The sequence below is a fragment of the Nicotiana tabacum genome, chromosome 4 (assembly GCF_000715075.1).
Source record: "Nicotiana tabacum cultivar K326 chromosome 4, ASM71507v2, whole genome shotgun sequence".
Lineage (NCBI taxonomy): Eukaryota > Viridiplantae > Streptophyta > Magnoliopsida > Solanales > Solanaceae > Nicotiana > Nicotiana tabacum.
In genome coordinates this window covers 55,286,180-55,305,877 of record NC_134083.1, presented here as the reverse complement: position 1 = coordinate 55,305,877, position 19,698 = coordinate 55,286,180, and the positions used below count along the sequence as shown (strand labels likewise).

The window sequence follows — 19,698 nt, the reverse complement described above, 5'->3', positions numbered from 1 at the left end:
AGCTGGAAAATCACACTTAAAGAAAATGCATCAAAACTACTCTATATTTACAATAAAAAGGACTTAGTCTTCTACAAAGCAACAAGTCTGTTGGCAGCAACTTTGTCTTTAGCATCAGGGTCTGCGCGCGCGGCATTGTCCACGCGCGCGGCGCTGTTGGCATCTGCCTGTGGCTGGGCGCTGGCGATGGCTATCGGTGGGGCGACAGAGACACATGCGCGCTTGTCACTTAGAGCTGCCGAGACCACGGGGCCGACCGTGGCGACGGGCGTTGGGAGGCTGGCCAGGACGCCACGGGGCGCGTCCAAGGGGTCATGGGGCATGGTTGGAAAGCTGCCCATGACAATTATCATGCAAGTTATGTATCATTCAGTCAACAAGATGGCGTAGATCACGTTTGAATTGCAAAGACTGATATGATGAAGAAAAATGGTAGACGAAGAGTTATTGTTTTGCATTAAGGCAGTGAAGCAAACTCACTTCCAACTTCATTCAGCTTCTTCTGTATTGGACATGGTCATGTTCTCAACTAAGTCAATTCATATAACAACGTGAGGTTCGGAGAGGGGATGAAAGAGGGGTTATCTTGGCAGAATTTCTGAATTTAGTATCGCGCTTAACAGCATTAAATGAATAAATAACAAAAGGAAAATGGGAAAAAAAGTCTCTCATGCCAGTTGTTACAAAGGAATGAGCTTTAGTCCAGTGCAACCAAAAGGAAGGATATTCGCAGAGCTTCGCAAAAGTGAACCAATACATATTATTTTCTTCAAGTGAAGACTAACAGCATTATATCCTACTGCACAGACAACATCACTGTGAGAGGAAATAGAAAACTGCCCAAAAATTTACTTGATTCTAAGGATGTTTCCACATTTGAGCCGCATAGAGAAGTTTAATAAGTTGGTAGATACATATATTTACCAGCAACCAAGTCATTGATGACCTTATGTTGCTTCAATTGTACAAGATCAAAATGCATGATAAACCGACTGAGTGTGCATCAACATTTTCATAGTGGCACATGAAAGATGAGCTTCAATTCATTGGCTGGCAGACTTCAAGCAAATCAATGATCAATTATACTTCTGCAACTTTCTTAACAATTACAGCGGCATAATTAGCTATCGTTGAATCTGGTGACTGCTGAAGCTGCCTAACTACTGGAAATAGCTCGGATGATCGGAGGAATTGTCTGCAAGGTGGATGAGCACACATCTTCGCCAGAGAAAATAGTGCTATCTTTAAAGGTGACTCATTTATTGTATCTTTTCTACTGGGGCTCAGAGCTACGACAGAACAGTCTGTCACCAGCTTAAGTAATGCCTGGAGAAAAAGGACCATCAACTTTGGTAAAGAGACTTTGCGGAACAAATTCAGCATTCTCTATTAGGATAGAACAGGCAGTTAAGGCATAAAGCATTTGCATCAGGCACTCAAAACTAGTATAAAGTGACATGACTCTGAAAATATTCTGGTTTAGAAACAATATCTTTGCAATTGAAAAGAATCAGTAGGTTTAGATCTGCTATGCAAATAAGCAATGACGAAGGTAAAACATGATAGGGGCATGAAAAACCTGCATGGCTCCTTTAGAAACAATATCTCCGCAAAGCTTGTTGGAGTTGCGGACAAGATTACTGAGTGCCCCAGCAGCATTGGCCTTGGTTTTGTCTTCCTCAGCTGAAAGCAGCAGATATGAGAGCTGAGGAATGGATCTCCGGAGCTCATCATACAACAGCTCATTATGATAGGCAGCATTGCCAATCTACAAACGCGGAAAAGATCTTAATCAGCTAACCATTTATAACAATAGTTTGATAAAAATTAAAAGGATAATTTGGTTTTATCAAACAGCTAGGAAGCAAACAAAAGTTTTACAGCAAAGCAAGCAAACTTCCGCGTTCTTTTGTCAGAATCAGCACAGCGGTCAATGAGAAGACTAATGATGCCACGTTTTGCCTACAAAATCAGCAAAAAACAATTGAGAGTTGGAAGAGAAAGATAGAATTAGTATATGCAGTAAATTCTAGAACTGTAAAACCTCAATAGAAAGTAATGCTGAAATTATAAATGAAAATCATTTTGGTTTAAACTAGACATAGATGAAACCAGAGGTTATACAGGAGGGCGTTACCAGCGAAGCATAGAAATAGGAGCTGTGACGACACATATTTCCTATAGCACTGCATGTTTTGGCACGCACATTAGGATCTTTATCGGTTAGGAACTCCTTAAGAAACTCCAAGATATCTGCCCCATCAATGTATTCATAGAAGGCCTGGATGCATATGTACAGTTAGAATCAACGTCAGCATAGTTATGAAAACTTATGATACAATCAGTCTCTTCAATGATTATGCACATCCGTATCAAATAAGTACCACTAAATGAGTCCACGTACAATCCGTATCAAATAAGTATTTCACACTATCTAAAAGGTTTAAGAGTAAATTTTTTTACTAGACTATAATAGTACGTTCAATATAATTAACAGATTTAAACACAAAAAAATAAACAAACCCTAGCAGTTAAGCACTTAAAACGTATACTCAACTTCAAACTTACTTTTGACAAATTAATTAACTATGACTCATACAAATCCAACTTTAAAGGTCAATCATTCTTAATTTCCGCATATTGCCAAAAGAAACTTCGGAATAGTATAAGAGGTATCAAGGAATGTTTAAATAATAATCAAGGATACATCGGACAAGAAATTAAACAGGCAGTAACATGTAAAACATAGAGAGAGAGAGAGAAAAGAAAACACAGCCAATGACATTATAAACAAAGTCAATCTTTAGCATTCCTGTACACCATTCTTTGACTCCCACTAACCAATGAAGAATTAAAAGTCACGAAAGTTCACCATCGATCAACTTAGAGTGTATGCCCAGTAAAGAATTGACCTTATCCATGCGAGCTAAATCTGAAACAATCATGAGAACATCGAGAACGACTTCTCCGGGGCATGAACCATCCAGTAGAGACTTCATTCTCCTTGGATCCAGCAAACCTTTACCCAATAGTTGAACAGCAAGAGGTCGGTAAGTCGTCATTTTGGCAAGAAATGCAACGGGCCTGGCTTTATCTTTGGATTCCATATGTTCCAAACACCGAAGAATAATGCCTGGAACTCCTACCTGCAAGCATAAAGCATATCTATCATGGGTTAACCAATCCAAAGTCACTTGCCATCCGTGTCATACAAGGATGAGTTATCTTATTAATTTCCTATAGCGAGGACAAAAGGTAAGGTACAGAGGACCATGTGTGTCATCCATGCAGTAGAACGATGCTGGAAAATGCATGTCTCATTAGACAAACTAGCTTATTGAAAGCTTAAAACTATATGGAGAATCATATACTGATGACACACATAACGACTCTTAATTTGCAGAATGCCCAACTTCCAATTTGCTTTGTACATGTGATATTTCATGCTTACATTTCCACAAATATCCTTCAAGAAATTTGGCCGATAAACTGCAAACCACACTCAGAAACCTTATCCTTCAAGTACACAATATTTCAAGTAAGATTATAAGAGTTTGAAGGGAAGATAAAAAGTCAAACCTCCAATAGGATTTGAGTGTACTTTCCCAAATGTGATTCAATTGCTTTCACCATGTCTCTGTCTTCAGGACAAACTCTTCCACCAGGTGAACCAACATTAAGGAGAAATCCACTATTCACTGAAGCAGTAGCAGATGGCAAACCTAGACCATTCTGTACAGCCACAAACGGAAATGCCAAAAGATCTATAACCTCATTTATTGTATCCCTAACCCCATCCACCCCGCCACCGGGTCCACTCCAAGATTTGACTAGCTTAAGATGTATGTCCAATATCAAATCAGATATGACCTTGACATGTTCCATCTTAAGCAATATATGACGAAAAGTGGACACTCCCCCAGTAAGGCATTGGCATAGTAATGAAATGCTCCATGCAACTCCGATTGGTGATAGCTCAATTTGGTCTTTTGAAAAATTGGATTCTTCAGAAGAGACTTCTGTAATGTTGTTTGTCAACAAATCAATAAGCAGCTGTGGAATACCACTAGCACAGGAGTGTTGCACAGCCAATGGTCCTTCCTTCTTCAGTCGTATGTCCAATAACCCAATACATCCATCTCTTAGGCCATGCCAATGTGAAAGCATTCCACTAAACATACTTGTTCCATCTTGTTCATTAGCAGGATTCCTAAGGTATTCACATAGCTTGGCAGTCCTAGGGATCATAGGCACAGCTATGTCAAGAATGGCAGTTTCAACTGTGCAGCCAGTTTCAAGAGACAGAATGGATGCTAGAGCTAGCATTGCAGATGCAGAATGAGGTTGGCATAATGACTGTACATCAGCAGAGAAATAATGTGCAAGGTCAGAGAGCCGAGTGAGCTGCTTTCTTGAAGATGTAGTGAGAATGAACAAGGCAGAATTCCTTCCTGATGACTTTAGACATTGTGCAATGGTGGCAAGAAGAAGGCTTAAGTGCAGAACCAAGGTGTTTGCTTCTCCTCCACGTGCTTTCTTAGTTGATGACAGTACAGAGAAAATCTCTGAAACAATAGTTCCATCGCCTCCTCCACTCACCACTGTAGTAACAGGAAGAGAACTAGGCAGACCACAGAGGATATTGGCAACAACTCCACTATGCAAGCAACACCTCAGAACAAGCTGAAAAGAAGAATAAGTTAATAATTTTGACATGTGACAGGACAAGAGATCAGGATAAAGGCACAAAATATAGCTACTTTATTCAACGTCTCCTCCACCTAACCTTCTTTCAGGGTGCACTTCATGTGAAAAACAGAAAACAAAATATATTTTGATGAGATGTAATAAGCCAATTAGCCATTTGTTTAAAGAGTGTGTCAGTGTTATTGAAAGACATTGTTTCGTCGCTTAAAGAAGCGAAGCGAAGCAAGGGGGCATCACTTCATAGAGATGTCCGCTTCAAACAATGATGCGCAAAGTGAACCTGAACATGGTCAGTTCTTTGAAGATCAACTTTGAGGAGTTGGATTAATATTGGCATTATTATTATTGGATACTGAGATCAGTCATTTTAGTTGCAATTTGACCATAATAATAGTAGTCATTTGTTTGTTACTTTAATGTCATGATTTGTGCTCACTTCAAAGAAGCACGTGCTTCACTTCTTGTTATTCCCTTCAAGCCCTATGGACCTTGTCCTGCTACTTTGAGCTGACACCCGTTATTCTTCCCTTTCCCGTTACATCATTAGATGTCATGTTTAGGAAAAATGTAGAGAGCAATCTTACTTTACTACATTAGCTTGAGCGGGAATAGAAGTACTTAAGCAACCAACTATGCACGACCAGGACCACCAAATAGATCTATTGGTCAATGGCTCCAAGATACAATGATAATAGCACAGGACCTTTCATCAAATGTCAGTTAATAATTGTTCCAGAACATTTTGCTATGAAATTACTAGCCTAGAGATGGTAAAAGTTAGCTGAGAAATGGACATTGGTGGATTTGTAAATACATCACACACACAGAGAGAGAGAGAGTAGAGAAAAAAAAAATCCAAGTTACTGTGATTCATATGGTACCTATCCACAAAAATCCAACAGCTCCAAACTCATTAAGCAAGTTCCAGTAAAACATAGTAAGTGACAGCAAAAAGATAGATACCTGTACTCCAGCACAGATAGAAGGCTCAAGACGCTGATGCAGACAATAATAAACAGCAACTTGTATGGCTTTGGACCTTAGAAATGCCTTTGTCATGGAATCAATAATTTTTGTTGAATCCTTTCCAAGTAATGGACCTTGCTCATGGTCCTTGATGTCAAGTCGATGTAAAGATGGACTTCGCAAACAGCTAATTGGAAAATGGTATCTATTATCTCTTAGACATAGTAGTTCAAATGCGTCCACCAGCAACCAAAGAGCCCTGCAGGCTTCAGCAGCAGCTCGCAGTAAATTTGAGGAACCTGATATGAGGTTTGACCCTGATGTAGCTAAGCACAAAATCAAAAGGTCCGCTATGCCAGAACTGGTAGCATGGTCTAACAGTTCTTTGAGAGTTCCTATAAGGGTTGGCGGAGAAGATGATACTTTAAGAGCCTGAGCCACTCGAAACAACATAGCTGCAATGCAACCAGTTGACTCAGACAAAACTCGACCAGAAGCATCATCCAGGTTATTTATCACCTGTACATTAGTATATAACAGTTAAAAGCAAGTATAAAATGCTGACATCAGTGCACAGTTTTCCAAGTTAGGAAACGAAACCTGCGAGTACAATTCATGAAGTGTTCTCCAATGCCCTAGACATGAGCCTCCAATAGCACCTCCAAAGATATCTAACAATTTTCTGGTGACGGAGAAACTCTGCATTACAGTCAGACCACGTTAATCATTAGTTTTTAAGGAAGCAAAACAGCACCAGCAATATTATTGAAAATTTGTTTTGAAGGATACACGGGTTATTCAAAATTCATATTAGTCCTAGTGAAACGTAGCTCTCTTTTCATATTTTAACACTTAAGTTTGGACAAAAATTAAGCACAAAGTTTGAGATTTTAGCTATCTCATTGAAGTCCAACGAAAAGATGTGCAATTATAGTCCACAAGAAGAGAAACCCATATCAGAGCAAAATCTCTTCCTCTTTTACTTTGGTCTGGTAAGTAAGGATCGTTCTCATGAAATTACCTTCATCAGCAATTCAGTTCCATTAGAAGACCTGATTTTAAGTACAGCAGAAGTGAAACCAAGAAGGACACATATAACTTGATCAAGAGTCCCATTTGAGTTGATGGCAGCTGCTGCAACTAAGTTCGAAAGGATCCTAAGTGATTGGTTTAATATGACAAAATCATGATCCCTGTGCAAGAAACAAGCAGGTTACTAATATTAAAAAAAGTAGCAATGTTGTGCCTACTTACTTCAACCAGATATCAGTTCTTGTAACCATCAAATGTTACCAACTTTGGCTTCATAAATGATACCAAAGTCAAACAACAGCAAGCAGCGAAAATTCTCTGAACTGATCTTCTAATACGTGTGACACATAATATCAAAACCTCTGAGAAAATAAATTATATCTTTCTCCTTTAAGTATTTAGAGACATGCAGATGGAATTCATTCTAGTAGCATTATTGCAGCAGAGGGTGACGGAATCCCTCAATATGAAAAACTCTTTCTCAATTGGAGGCAAATTAGATAGTAAGAACATCAAAAACAAGGCGAATGATTTATCTAGACTAACAAAAACTGGTCATTTGGACTACCTGCTCGTTGAACAAATATGTTTTACAAATATCATGTAAAATATAAAATATCATGTCTAATCATGAAATAAGATGATGCACACCTCTTATACAGAGCTCTTACCTGCCAGGAACTTCACACAAGTTTCTTAACGGAACCAAAATAGCTGATAATGCATCATTATCTTGCCCAATAATTTTTGCACCCTTGACTGTTCGGGAGTTGCTTTCCAGTCTGTCCAAAACCTGACAACCTGATAAGATGACATATATCATGGATATCGTACACATCATAAATCATGGAAATCTCACACGGGGCTATACATAATAAAATACGGGATGTGATATAGGAGAATTGGTAAAGATTGCTTGATCCTCCCCTCCCGAAAGAAACACAAGAATGACTAACAGAAACATATGAATGAGATATCATAAGTAACTAAGCAGTTAAAAGCATGATCAAGAACTATCTTGTGAGTGAAATTCAAATGTCCTACGAAGCTAAGAAAGATGAGCTGGAGAAACTGACAGATGAAGAAAGAGCTATTATTTATCCATATAAAACTCAGATAAAGAATAGTGTTGTAAATATTATATTACATGTATGCAGCGCCTACTGACAATTCTTCAAAAAGTTGAACTTTTTGTCTGTCCTACGTACACACGAAACTCTAACTGATAGGAACTAATGTACCTCAAGGCAAAACCCGGTGGCCTTTTATCCCGTAGGGGTGCGGAAGAAGAAAATATTCAGTTACTTACATGATCAGAAACAAAAGAGATTAACTGTGGAGCCACTACTGATTCAATTTAAAAAAGAAAATTAAATGAAAGTCGTGACAAGAGTTTAGTTTACTCCTTCCATCCTAATGTGTCATGATTTGACTTTTTCTAAGTGAAATTGACCTTTTCAACATTCAGGAACTAATACTAAAAAAAATTTAAGTAAAAAATATATATACAGGTCATATATCTTAGATTACAATCGGCAAAGAGGTAATACAAGAATGAAGCTCTTCCTTTATTCCTTGTTGAAAACAATTGTATCAGCTGTAATGCTGTATTGTATGTAAGCTCATAGAAAGCCTATGATTTTGCAGCATGATCACATAAGTAGAAAAATATGTCTATTCTACATTTCAGAACACAACTTACCTGACTGTACAATATCATCAGGCTGTGAGAAACCTGGGAACTCCTCTGGTGAAGCATTGACCGTGACGTTGTCTGGACTTTTCAAATGAACATCAGTCTGAAGGCTCCCAATGTTTCCATTTCCACTTACAGCTTGAATATGACTTTTACCTGCAGTGGTATCATTTGAGATAGATGAATTGGGCAAAATTAGAAGTGCGTGTGGAATATGTTAATGGATGGACTTACTTTCGGGACTTGCAACATTCAACTGAGTTGATTGAATATCTCCCTTTCCCCTCCAAGTTGCATCAGATCCCTTTGCAGCAGCTGCTGCAGCACGAATCTCCTGTTATTTTGATAAATTGCTCCATTAATGAAAGACCAAAATGGAAGATTAAATATTATTAGCTTGCTTTTCAATATCTATAGTTACCCTGGCTTCCACATCCTCCAATGTTTCTTGAACAAATGGATGCTCAAGAAGTGCAGGCCAGGTCAGTCTATTCTGCGGTACCTGATTCACAGAATTGATCACTAGATCAAAAGTAGGAAGCTAAAAATATAGTAGTGCAAGGGCTTTTATATTTACAGATGGAAACCTTGTTAAGCAGGCCCTTCAGAAAACTCTTGAAGCTTGAGCTCATATTGTCTGGATACTTAACTGGGTCCTGAGTACGAGTGCGATTACAAGTTAATGGTCTAATCAATCACAGCTCTAGATCCAAAATCTATTCAAGCATAACCTTGGTTACCTTGATGATGTGGCGAACAAGAGCATAAACTGAATTAGTATAAAATGGAGGTTGACCAACAAACAGCTCATATCTGCATAAAATCAGCTGATCAAATTCATAAGGAGAAATAAAAATATGCAGAAGAAGGAAAGAAGCCAATAAAGGGTATAATTGGACTAGTCTGCAACTGTTTTCCTTGTCAATGTATGAGCATGTTCCTATTCAGACGTTTGTTCCTATTTTAGAAGGTTCAGATTCTTAATGCCGCCAAGCTGAAAAGTTTGTTCTTTTTTTTTCTTAGCATTAGAGGAGCTCATTTCATTTTTTGATAAGAGAGGAGCCCATTTCATCTAACAGGAGTCAAGCTTCCCTCCAGCTAGAAGGCAATTCGTTTCCAACAATCACAAGGAATCTTTTTGAAGTTACTCAAAACACCGAAAGCATTCCTAAATTAAGTAGATGTCACATACAAGATAACACCAAGAGACCACAAATCAGCAGTGTGGTTGTATGGTTGTTCTCGTACCAATTCTGGAGCCATATACAATGGTGTACCTAAGAAAATGGAAAGAAAACAGAGATCAGGTAAGGAATGGACCAACAGGAGCTTGTATCAGCCACTTTTTTGAAAATGTAGCTTGCATCAACCACTTGATGTCCATTTATGACCGGAAACTGAAGCAATCCTACGAAGTGAGGCAAAAGTCACCTTTTATGGATCGCAAAACTACTGTGTTTGTGGACATGGCTCGTGCAAAACCGAAGTCACAAAGCTGTTAAATAAAAAATAATAAGAGGGAGACATGAGAAGATAGGGTTATATCTTTACTGCTGAACACAGAGTACAATAAGTACCAAGTTATACACTGCCAAATTATCCACAAAAACATGAAGATAAAACAAGCTCAAATGCATTTCCAGTATCATCGCAAGTTCGTATCATGTAATAATGCTTTAACAGATATTGCAGGCTAGTTGTCATATAGCCACAGAACATACCAATGAATAAGCTAAATTATGTTCCCTAAAGGAACTAAAATAAGACTAGATCCCTGGCAAAAAAGATCACTTGAATGTATGATGATAACAATAACTAAACAACATCTATGCTTCAATCCCAAATTAGTTTGGATCGGCAATAATAATCTATATGAATCCTAAGTATCCACGTCACTCCATTAGATGCGTCTCTATGCAATATTCAATAATTGAAGTTCTATACCAAATAGAAGCTCTTTAAATTTTCTAGTAGCATATAGATCTCTTTAATACTCCAAAACTCCAAGTGGACATTGAACCTAAAGTAATTGTATCAACATGACTAAATCTTAATCCCAACTTGTTGGTATAGCCTATGTGGATCTTTTCTTCCATTTTGCTGTATTTTGTGCTAAGGAACCTAAAGTAATTGTATCAACATGACTAAATCTTAATCCCAACTTGTTGGTATAGCCTATGTGGATCTTTTCTTCCATTTTACTGTATTTTGTGCTAAGGTTGCTTTCATGAATTTTGAGTCTTTCGAGATAACTTCTTCCCATCTGATTTTAGGTCTACCTCGTCCCCTTTTAGCACCTCCGATGAATTTCACCCATGTAGACCGATCCTTCTAAAGATCTACATGGGACATGACCAAACAATCTCAAGCGACCTTCTCTTGTTTTATCATCTATCTATGCTACTTGCACCTTCTGCCTAATATGATTATTTCTAACCTTATATGACAGCATAGCCATCTAAATATACACATTTATGGGTCGCTCATCTTGTGGATATGTTTAGATCCAATATCCACTCCCATACATTGCCAGTAGGGCAGTTGTTCTAATACGCAAAATGCAAACCTCCATTCAACATATTAGAGGATACACTGCCTTTCTGCCACTGCTTCCGGTTGAGCTTAATGATGTCAAAATATACTCACAGAGGATCTGATGGTGAATAAAGAATGAATAGAGAACTGTATGGTTTTCTTTTGCTTGAGTTTTGTGCTTATGGCACTGTTTTTCAAATTCTAGGTGTGCTAGGAAAGACATCACTCATACACAATCATAAACCTAAAAAGAAGGAACTTCTGAGACTGCAGGTAACATGAAATCACAACATTTTGAATGAGCAAAACTTTATTACAGAATTGGCTAAGTAAGAGATCATAACTAGAATAATATCCATGAGAAATAAACGCGTCAATTATGTTTTCGTAATATCTAATTGTAACACAATTCCATGAAACTATTGGTTCATATAATAAATTAGTGTATAACCAACCTTGACAATAGATCCAGCACCAATGAGAATATTTTGCGGTTTCATGTCACGATGTATTATACGATTTGAGTGTAAATAATGCAGTGCTCTTACCTGAAACGAAAGAAAAAAACAGTTAAATGAATAAATAAAATATATAATATGGGACAGTGATGGAATTCCTCTGCATATAAGTAGTCGATAGAAGAATAGTAGTGCTTAGATATAAAAGAAATCAAAATTTTGTGTAGATTACCAACTGCTTTGCTATTGCTTGGACTTGTTCTTCAGGAAGACATTTATCGTCTTCAAGAATTTCAAAAAGCTCACCCTGGATATGATAGGTTTCATTAGTCAGCCATGCTGCCCTGCTACTACGGGATAGAAATTCAATACGTCTTATGCATGGAGAAAATGCACATGGCATTGTGACCTAACATTTGGAAGAGAGAATAGAGAGAGGAGACCAATTACTTGAGCAAATTCTGTAACAACACAAAACTCCTGCGGGCTTTCAAAAGAATCGAGCATTGCTATAATATTTTCATGCTTCAACTTTCTTAGAATCTGCACCATTTAAATAACCTCCTTCAGAGAAAATAGAGACAGTGCAAGCAGAACCTCAAAAAAACAGTAATCAAGATGAAATTAAAACTTAAGATCAAAGAGCAAGCATACGAGTCCTGTTTCAGCAAAATCCAAGGAAATGGTTGTTTTTTTTTTAAACCACATTATATAGACCTAGCTGCATTCTCGAACAGGAATATTCACAAATACGAACTCCCAAAAAAGGCAGCAGCACAGAGAATACCTCAATTTCCTGCCTTAAGTTGTGAATGTCCTTATCGCTTTTCCCATGTTTCGGGATAAATTTCATCGCAACAGTCTGAGAGTAACCAAATTTAAAAGTAAGAACCAAAATAAGAATGACTAGCAAAAGCACTAACAATCCTTATCCCGAAAGAACAACAAACAGTCTTGCCCGAGACTTAAAAAAATTGTACCTGGCCAGTAAACTTTCTCCTCCCTTTGTACACCTTCCCAAAAGAGCCCTCGCCCACAAGCTCTATAACATGGTAGCTCTCCACACCCATCTTAAAAAGTAGTCGAAATTTTCTGGCACAAAAATGTACAAATAATTATAATTCATCCAATAAATTCTAAAACCTAAAATCCTCACAATTATTGCAGACAGATAGCTATAAATTTAGATCGAACTGCATTGGAGCTGACGGGATAAGTCGAAACATAGAGTTTTTCTTGCATAAATATATATTTATTTCACTGTAGAACTAATTTACAAGTTTTCGAGTTACAATTTCTTCTCTCTACTAACTGATGAATGCTGCTAAATCCGAAACAAGTGAGTATTACCCTTTAATTGATGAATGCCTGCACCACCTGGCGTGTGATGAACTGGAATATATGTTGCAGAGAGATGTGAAATTCGAAACGGGAACAGTAGATTTTGGGTGTTTTTAGGGGAGAAATGTAGATGTTAGAATTTAGATGGAGAGGTGGATTTGCGTTTGAAATAATACCATACGGTCCCCTCAAAAACCTTTTCCCGCTTGTCAGATTTTTACTTACTCATTTTTCGAGAAAAATGACATAAACGGTCTCTTATGTTTGAGGGTATGTTCACAATAGTCCTTAAATATATACTTGAGCATTTTTGGTCCTCTAAGCTTGTTAACATTGAACATTTTTTGTCTCCATCAAATATTTCATTGAGCAATTTATGCAAAATACCCCGTTAAGCTTAAAATAATTACCCTTTTCTACCCATTTAAAAACTATTTACGATATATACCTACCCAATTAAAATTAATTACCCCTGCCTACCCACTCATCCCAACTTTTTTTTACTCATTTGGCTTAGCTTAGCTTGATTTGGCTTGATTGAGTTTGGATTGGTTTGGCTTGGCTTTGTTTTGGCTTGAATTTGCTTGACTTTACTTGAATTGACTTGGTTTATAGTAGCTTAGTTTGACTTTATTTGGTTGGATATTAAAAAGATGGGTACGAGAAAATAAAGTGCATAAGGGCGGGTAAATACTTTTCGCCCCATGGGTATTTGCTAAAGAACCCCAGATATAATGGAAACTGTGAAATAGAAAAAAATAATTAATGAGAAACAACACTAGAACTTTGCAAATTCGATAAGCGCGGTATCAAAACATTGCATCGAAAACTAAGAACAATAAAAATACGGATAGTGCATCTCAAAAAGATGTATCTGATTCTAGGAGTATACAACAACAATAACAACAATCTAATGCAATCCCACCAGAGGGGGCTAGGGAGGGTAGGATGTACGCGGCCTTACTCCTACCCTAGAAGGGCAGAGAGTAGGGGTGTCAATGGATATTTAAAAACCGACTAAACCGACCAAAATTTTTAGGTTTCTTTTAATAAAATCATAGGTTTTTATATAAACCTATAACCGTACCGATAATTAGGGTAGATTTTTTATTTTATGAAAATAAACCGAAAAAATACCGAATCGAATCGAATAAATTTACATGTGAAAAATATATTTACATATTAATTTTAAAAATAATAAAATATTAAATTTTTTCTTGGGTCTTGGGATTATGAAAACAGTTACAAGGCAACAAGTAATTAAACTCAAAATCCTAATTCCCAAACCTATTATGCTACTCCTATTAAAACTAAATTATTTTCAGTATATTCACTAGCAAGACACAAGGTATTGTAGCGATTATGAGTAGTAAACTACAATGTATTAAATATGTTTCCTTTCGTATAATTTAGATTTATCTTTTTGAATATTTAATCTTCTATAAATTTTATTCTTGAGTCCCAGTCCCAGCTTGATTAGCATCTTTCCACTCGTGTGATTTATATTTTTTTATATTAATTTGCTTAGTTTCTTTTACGTTGTTATAGAATAGTTGATGGATCTATACTCTAGCCATCTTTTATATTTTCTTAATTCATCACCCTTTAAAAAGTAAAAATGTCTAGAGAGTTTTGCTAAGTCCTATAAAAATACGTATGTTATTGCATTCTACTTCTACTAGTGACTTTTACATGATATTTAAAAAAAATATCGAAAATTAACCGAACCGAACCGATACCGAAGAGAAACCGATATGATTGGGACGGTTTCAAAAAGTCTAATTTTGGTTATATATAATAGAATAACCGAAAAATTAGTATGGTACAAATTTTACAAAATAACCGACCGAACCGAACCATTGACCCCCTAGCAGAGAGACTGTTTTTCGATAGATAGATGATTCTAGAAGTATATAAAAACATAAATTGGAAAAGATAGATGACTCTAGGTGAAAATATAGATGATTCTAGAAGTATATAAAAACATAAATTGGAAAAACTACAAAAACTACACCTCTAAATGTGCTCATGTTAAATCTTTTTTTTTTCCCTCACATTTTCCATTAAACATAATAAATTATAAATATATAATTTAAATATTTGATAGAGACCAAAAGTGCTATTTTTCACAAACTTAAATAACCACAAGTGCTCATCAATATATTTAAAGGGTCAATTTTAACTTATCCCCCAAAATAAAGGAACTATTTTTTTCATTTTTCCTCTCTTTTTTTCCGAGAAAAATAATATAACCATGTATAATTTGAAATCCCTCCTCCCGAAAACTTCATAAGTTTTTAGAATGGGGTAAAAATCATTTACCCCCTTCAATTTTTCTCTAAAAATCAAACTTCCCTCTTAACTTTGAACAATAGTCATTCTCTCCCTCTTATCCTATGCAATATCAATTTTGACCTTGACATTTTTAATTCTTCATCTATGTAATGCCTTTTTTTTTTATATTAAATAGGATAATCTTTTATTTTTTAACCTACCTATAGTTTAAATAATTTTCTTTCTTAGTGTAGATTTACTTAAGTTCATTAACATTATAAGTAAAATATTTTTTTTATAATTTTATTAAAAAATCTAACACTGTTTTTTTATATTTGTTATTTAAATTTTACGTGCATCAAGTATGTATGTATGTATGTATGTATGTATGTATGCGTACGCATAGATTTTAGTTTCGCTCTCTTATTCTCTATCGTCTATATAGATAAATGAGTTTTGATCGTCATTAATGAAATAATTTTTAAATTATAATTTAGAATGCATTTACAATATAAATAGATAATCTTTTAGAAATCTACTATAAAATTTATCTCTATTTTTATTTCATCAATAACGATCAAAACTGATCATTTATCTATATAGAATTCTATTATAAATTTATCTATATTTTTATTAATTATTTTGTATTACTTCCATTAAAATATGTTTATAAAAATTTTACTCCCTTTTATTGTCACTTTATAAATATATATTAGAGCTTTGATTGCTACAAAAAAAATAAAATTATTTGTATTCTGCTCATTTACTTCACTATAGGATATATTACTTAAATTACTATTTCTCACTCTTCTTTTTTCGTCTCAGAAATAATTTTTTTGCTTTCTACAGGTACTTTTGTTATATAAATTTTAATAAACGAAAGAAATTTTTCATGATTTTAAAAGATTTAAGAGAGAGAGAGAGAGAGATAAAGGTTGATATGTAAGGGTAAATAGGTATTTAAAAAAGACAATGGACATAAAGAGGGGGGGGGGGGAATGATTATTGTTCAATGTTGAGGAGAGAGTTTGATTTTTAAAGCAAAGTTGAGGGGTATAAATAATTTTCACCCTTTTAGAATGTGCCATATATCTTCTCTAATTCGAAAACATGTTGGGGTCGTTTGATTTAGAACCAAATTATACTGAGGTTGTAATTTTTGGATTAATAATATAAGATTAGTAACGCATAGATTGTAATGCAAAGATTGTTTATCAAGATATTTGGTTCACTATTAAAAATTAAACATACAATGCATAACTTAAATTTGTATTTGGTTAAACTGCATAAGAGTTTGGAAAGTAATTTGAGGAGAACCTCAATGGCAGTTCTGTCATTCAAGTGCGCATGTTATTTAACCGTGATATTGTTATTCCACAATTATCTCACGTAAATAACACGTTAACTGGTTTATAAGTATATGAGGATTACATATGTTACAATTTAAACTAGTAACCATAGAACAATATAAGTTTTTATATCATACTTACTTCAATTAATACAACAATAAAATATCCTAATATCGAGTAAGAGACATATTCGAATCTTGCTCGAGTGGAGACACCAGTATAACTTTATTGTCGCGCCCTGTTTTCTCGCGAAAGCAGGTTTCGACTTTGTGACAACTCTTTTGGATGGGAGATAGAGTGGTAAAAAAAGAAGAGTCACTACCTAACGTTTTTTGAGGTGCGTTAGGACACTTATTATGTAGATAACTCTGTTTGACTAGTCAACACTACCAAAGATCGGGTAAGGGCTCAAATTACCTCAAAGAGAAGGTGTTAGGTACTTTTCGAGGTCTACAACTGTGGGTCCCGCCCGAACTTAAGATTATGTGGATTATAATTAGGCAAGATAAACAAAGAGAGTAAGGGTCAAAGAAATTTATTATAACACAATGAGAAATAAGGATTACAAGGATATAACTATGACGGTCTATATTAGACGGCTAAAAGTATAAAGAAGAGAGGGGGTCCTAAGAAGGGGGGGGGGAGGTCCTAAGTTTTTTAGCCTAAAGGATCACCCCATGCAGCATAAATAATACTTCGCAACTCTTTTGAGGGTAGGGAATTACTCATATTATTCAGCGGGCACAGACTATCACCTCCTACTACCTGATTACTATGTTAAAGTTGTTTATTTAAGCGCTCTAATTCAATTATAAGTCGTGCCCTATGTGTGCACTGCTCGTCCCGTACCTATGGTCCAGGAGGCATTGGACCTCTATTTAAGGTTGGTTCTAGACTTTACTTAGGCTGCTCAAAATGATAAAATTAGGCGACATACAAAACAAATTGGACTTCATGTAAGGACAGTTAGGGGCTCAAGTTAGCCTCCACACTTAAACAACAAATGCACGCAAAACAAGTCCTCATATTAGGCGCTAGACAGTTTCAGAACTGAGACAAATTAAAGCCATTTAAGCCCTATAGACATGGTTTCTATATGACCTTGGATTCAGATGTGCAGACAGTTACAGATGCAAAGATGCCACTTTAAGCTTATAGACATGATCTCTAGGTGATTTACGCAATAGGGGGCAGTAAGAACCATCAGAAATATTCAGAATTACTCGTGTTTGATCATATGGGCATGCTCTCTAATAGTGGCATGGCTAAGCAATGAAACAGTGTTTGAAAGTTCAGTATTGACACTTTAAAGCAAGTGGTAATACCCCATAGGCAGGATTTCTAACGATTAACGGTTGAAACTGATTTTTTATAGCCCCTATAGGCATATTTTCTAGGTGAGCAGTATGATAATAATAGCAAATTAACCAATTAAAGTCCTATAGGCATGATTTCTGGATGAAGATCAATAAAACATAAGCTAGTATAATCCTATAGGCATGCTATCTAATGAATATGCTACAGTTATTGAAGGAATGGTTATTGATATTTGTTTCCTATAGGCATGCTGTCTAGTAACACATGGCAGTAGACATAGGAATAAATAAAGCACGTATGCTTTGATAGTAGATAAGTTGTATGAGTGTGTGATTCTCCTAATGGCATGATTTCTACCAATGTACATGTAAATTGAATAGCACAAATGACAGGTTAGATAAATAACAAGTAGATCATACGAACCCAATAGGCATGTTTTCTACCCTTTAATGCAAACATTAGAGTATGCCCATTTTTTCGATTTCAATAACATCCCAATTGTTTATTACAAAATTATTACAGACCCAATGATGAATGTAATTACAAAATATTATACAAGCAATAACAGTAGGCCTATAGCAGGCCCAAAAGGAGATACCCAGTATTTCCTGGGCCTTCAACAAACGCTTTCTTCACAAATATTATACTCAAATCCCAACAGTGACTATATTCACCAGCACAGCCCACAAACCATAGAGGAACTCAAACCAAACCAAACAACCACATATTGATCATATGACCCAAACATTGAATCATACGAAAATCACTTAAACAAACCAGTTTCCATATTCAGTAGATAGAATGAGGAAATAACTGAGTGTCAGAGACAGCTAAGGTCTCAGTAGTAAAGAGAGTGGCAAACGAACCCCAAATCATAGTGTGTCAGAGTTCACAAGGGTCTCAAATGGACCCTGAGCAGTTCTCACACTAGGGAGATCAATAGAGAAAGTCTTAGTGGCCTTGGCTTTCAGCCGGCCAAGAGTGATAGATTCAGAATAGTGTAGGTAACCAATGAGAGTGGGAGAACAATGATTAAGGGACAAAATTTGGAGAGATACACTTGTATTTTAGAAAGCAGACATAGCAAAGTTGCTTAAAACCAGAACATGCTAGTTAAGAGGGTCAACAAGACTTAGAGGCAGGTTGCTATTACAGGTTTAACACTTAGCAAGAAATAACATATTGGCAGAAAACACATTGAGAGAGTTAGAGGAGAATCAAGTTTCCTAAGATTACAAGATTAACATACAAAGGTGCATAATACCAAACAAGTCTAAGTAGGACACTAACTTAGAAGGTTTAAAGCTTAAGGGTCCAAATTATGCTAAATATCCATCCCAAATCAAAAGACAGACATGTTAACTTACATCGTGAAGCAAAACAATGTCAAGCATGGTAGGGAAACACAAATTAAGATAGTCATTCCAAAGGTCCCAAATAATCACTGAGGCTACAGAATCATGCAAACCAAAGACATGCCGAGGGACACATTAACATGGGAAGCAAGTTGATGTTCGGCTATAATTTCATATTTTAGTACATTGTTTACCTTACATTTTAGATGATTTAGTGCCAAACTATACTTTATTTGCACGTAATTGAGTCTATTTTATGTGTAGGTACATTGGAGATGAAATTAGAGAAAAAGGAAGATTTAAAGTATAAAGCGTGCTCGAAAACAGTTGGAAAGAAGAAAGAAAAAAGTGAGCAGCGAAAAAATGAAGAAGCTGGCGAAGCGAGCTATGGAGCTCGCATTAGAGCTGGCGAGGCGAGCCTCTGACTCGCGTGGGAGCAGGCGACGCGAGGGGTAAGGCGAGGATGAGCGCGCTGAATGCCTGGCGCCGCACGGTCTGGAGCGAGATGCATCTCGCGTTTTACCTCGCGAGGCACGGTCTGAGGCGAGCCTGATCCGAATTTTGAAGGCTTATTTCGTCTCCTTGTTTGACTAGGACTTGGGCTATGTCATTTAGGTCTTTTTCTACACATATAAATAGACATTTAACACCACTTTGGAAGGAGTTTT

General features: G+C 36.2%; 1 protein-coding gene across 1 annotated transcript; it reads right to left on the bottom strand.

Moving 5' to 3' along the window:
* Window positions 1-706: 706 nt before the first annotated feature.
* On the bottom strand, window positions 707-12,969 carry LOC107766758 (serine/threonine-protein kinase TIO-like). The gene is made up of 23 exons (XM_016585599.2): window positions 12,745-12,969; window positions 12,375-12,486; window positions 12,182-12,256; window positions 11,845-11,937; window positions 11,627-11,701; window positions 11,392-11,484; window positions 9,833-9,896; window positions 9,594-9,678; window positions 9,142-9,214; window positions 8,989-9,057; window positions 8,823-8,903; window positions 8,636-8,735; window positions 8,408-8,557; window positions 7,377-7,506; window positions 6,695-6,866; window positions 6,274-6,372; window positions 5,671-6,192; window positions 3,580-4,683; window positions 2,913-3,146; window positions 2,138-2,281; window positions 1,882-1,962; window positions 1,580-1,768; window positions 707-1,326 (listed from the first exon to the last, which is right to left on the bottom strand). The coding sequence occupies exons 2-23, from the start codon at window positions 12,462-12,464 to the stop codon at window positions 1,081-1,083; spliced, it is 3,969 nt and encodes a 1,322-aa protein (XP_016441085.2). The 5' UTR covers window positions 12,465-12,486; window positions 12,745-12,969; the 3' UTR covers window positions 707-1,080.
* Window positions 12,970-19,698: the final 6,729 nt, after the last annotated feature.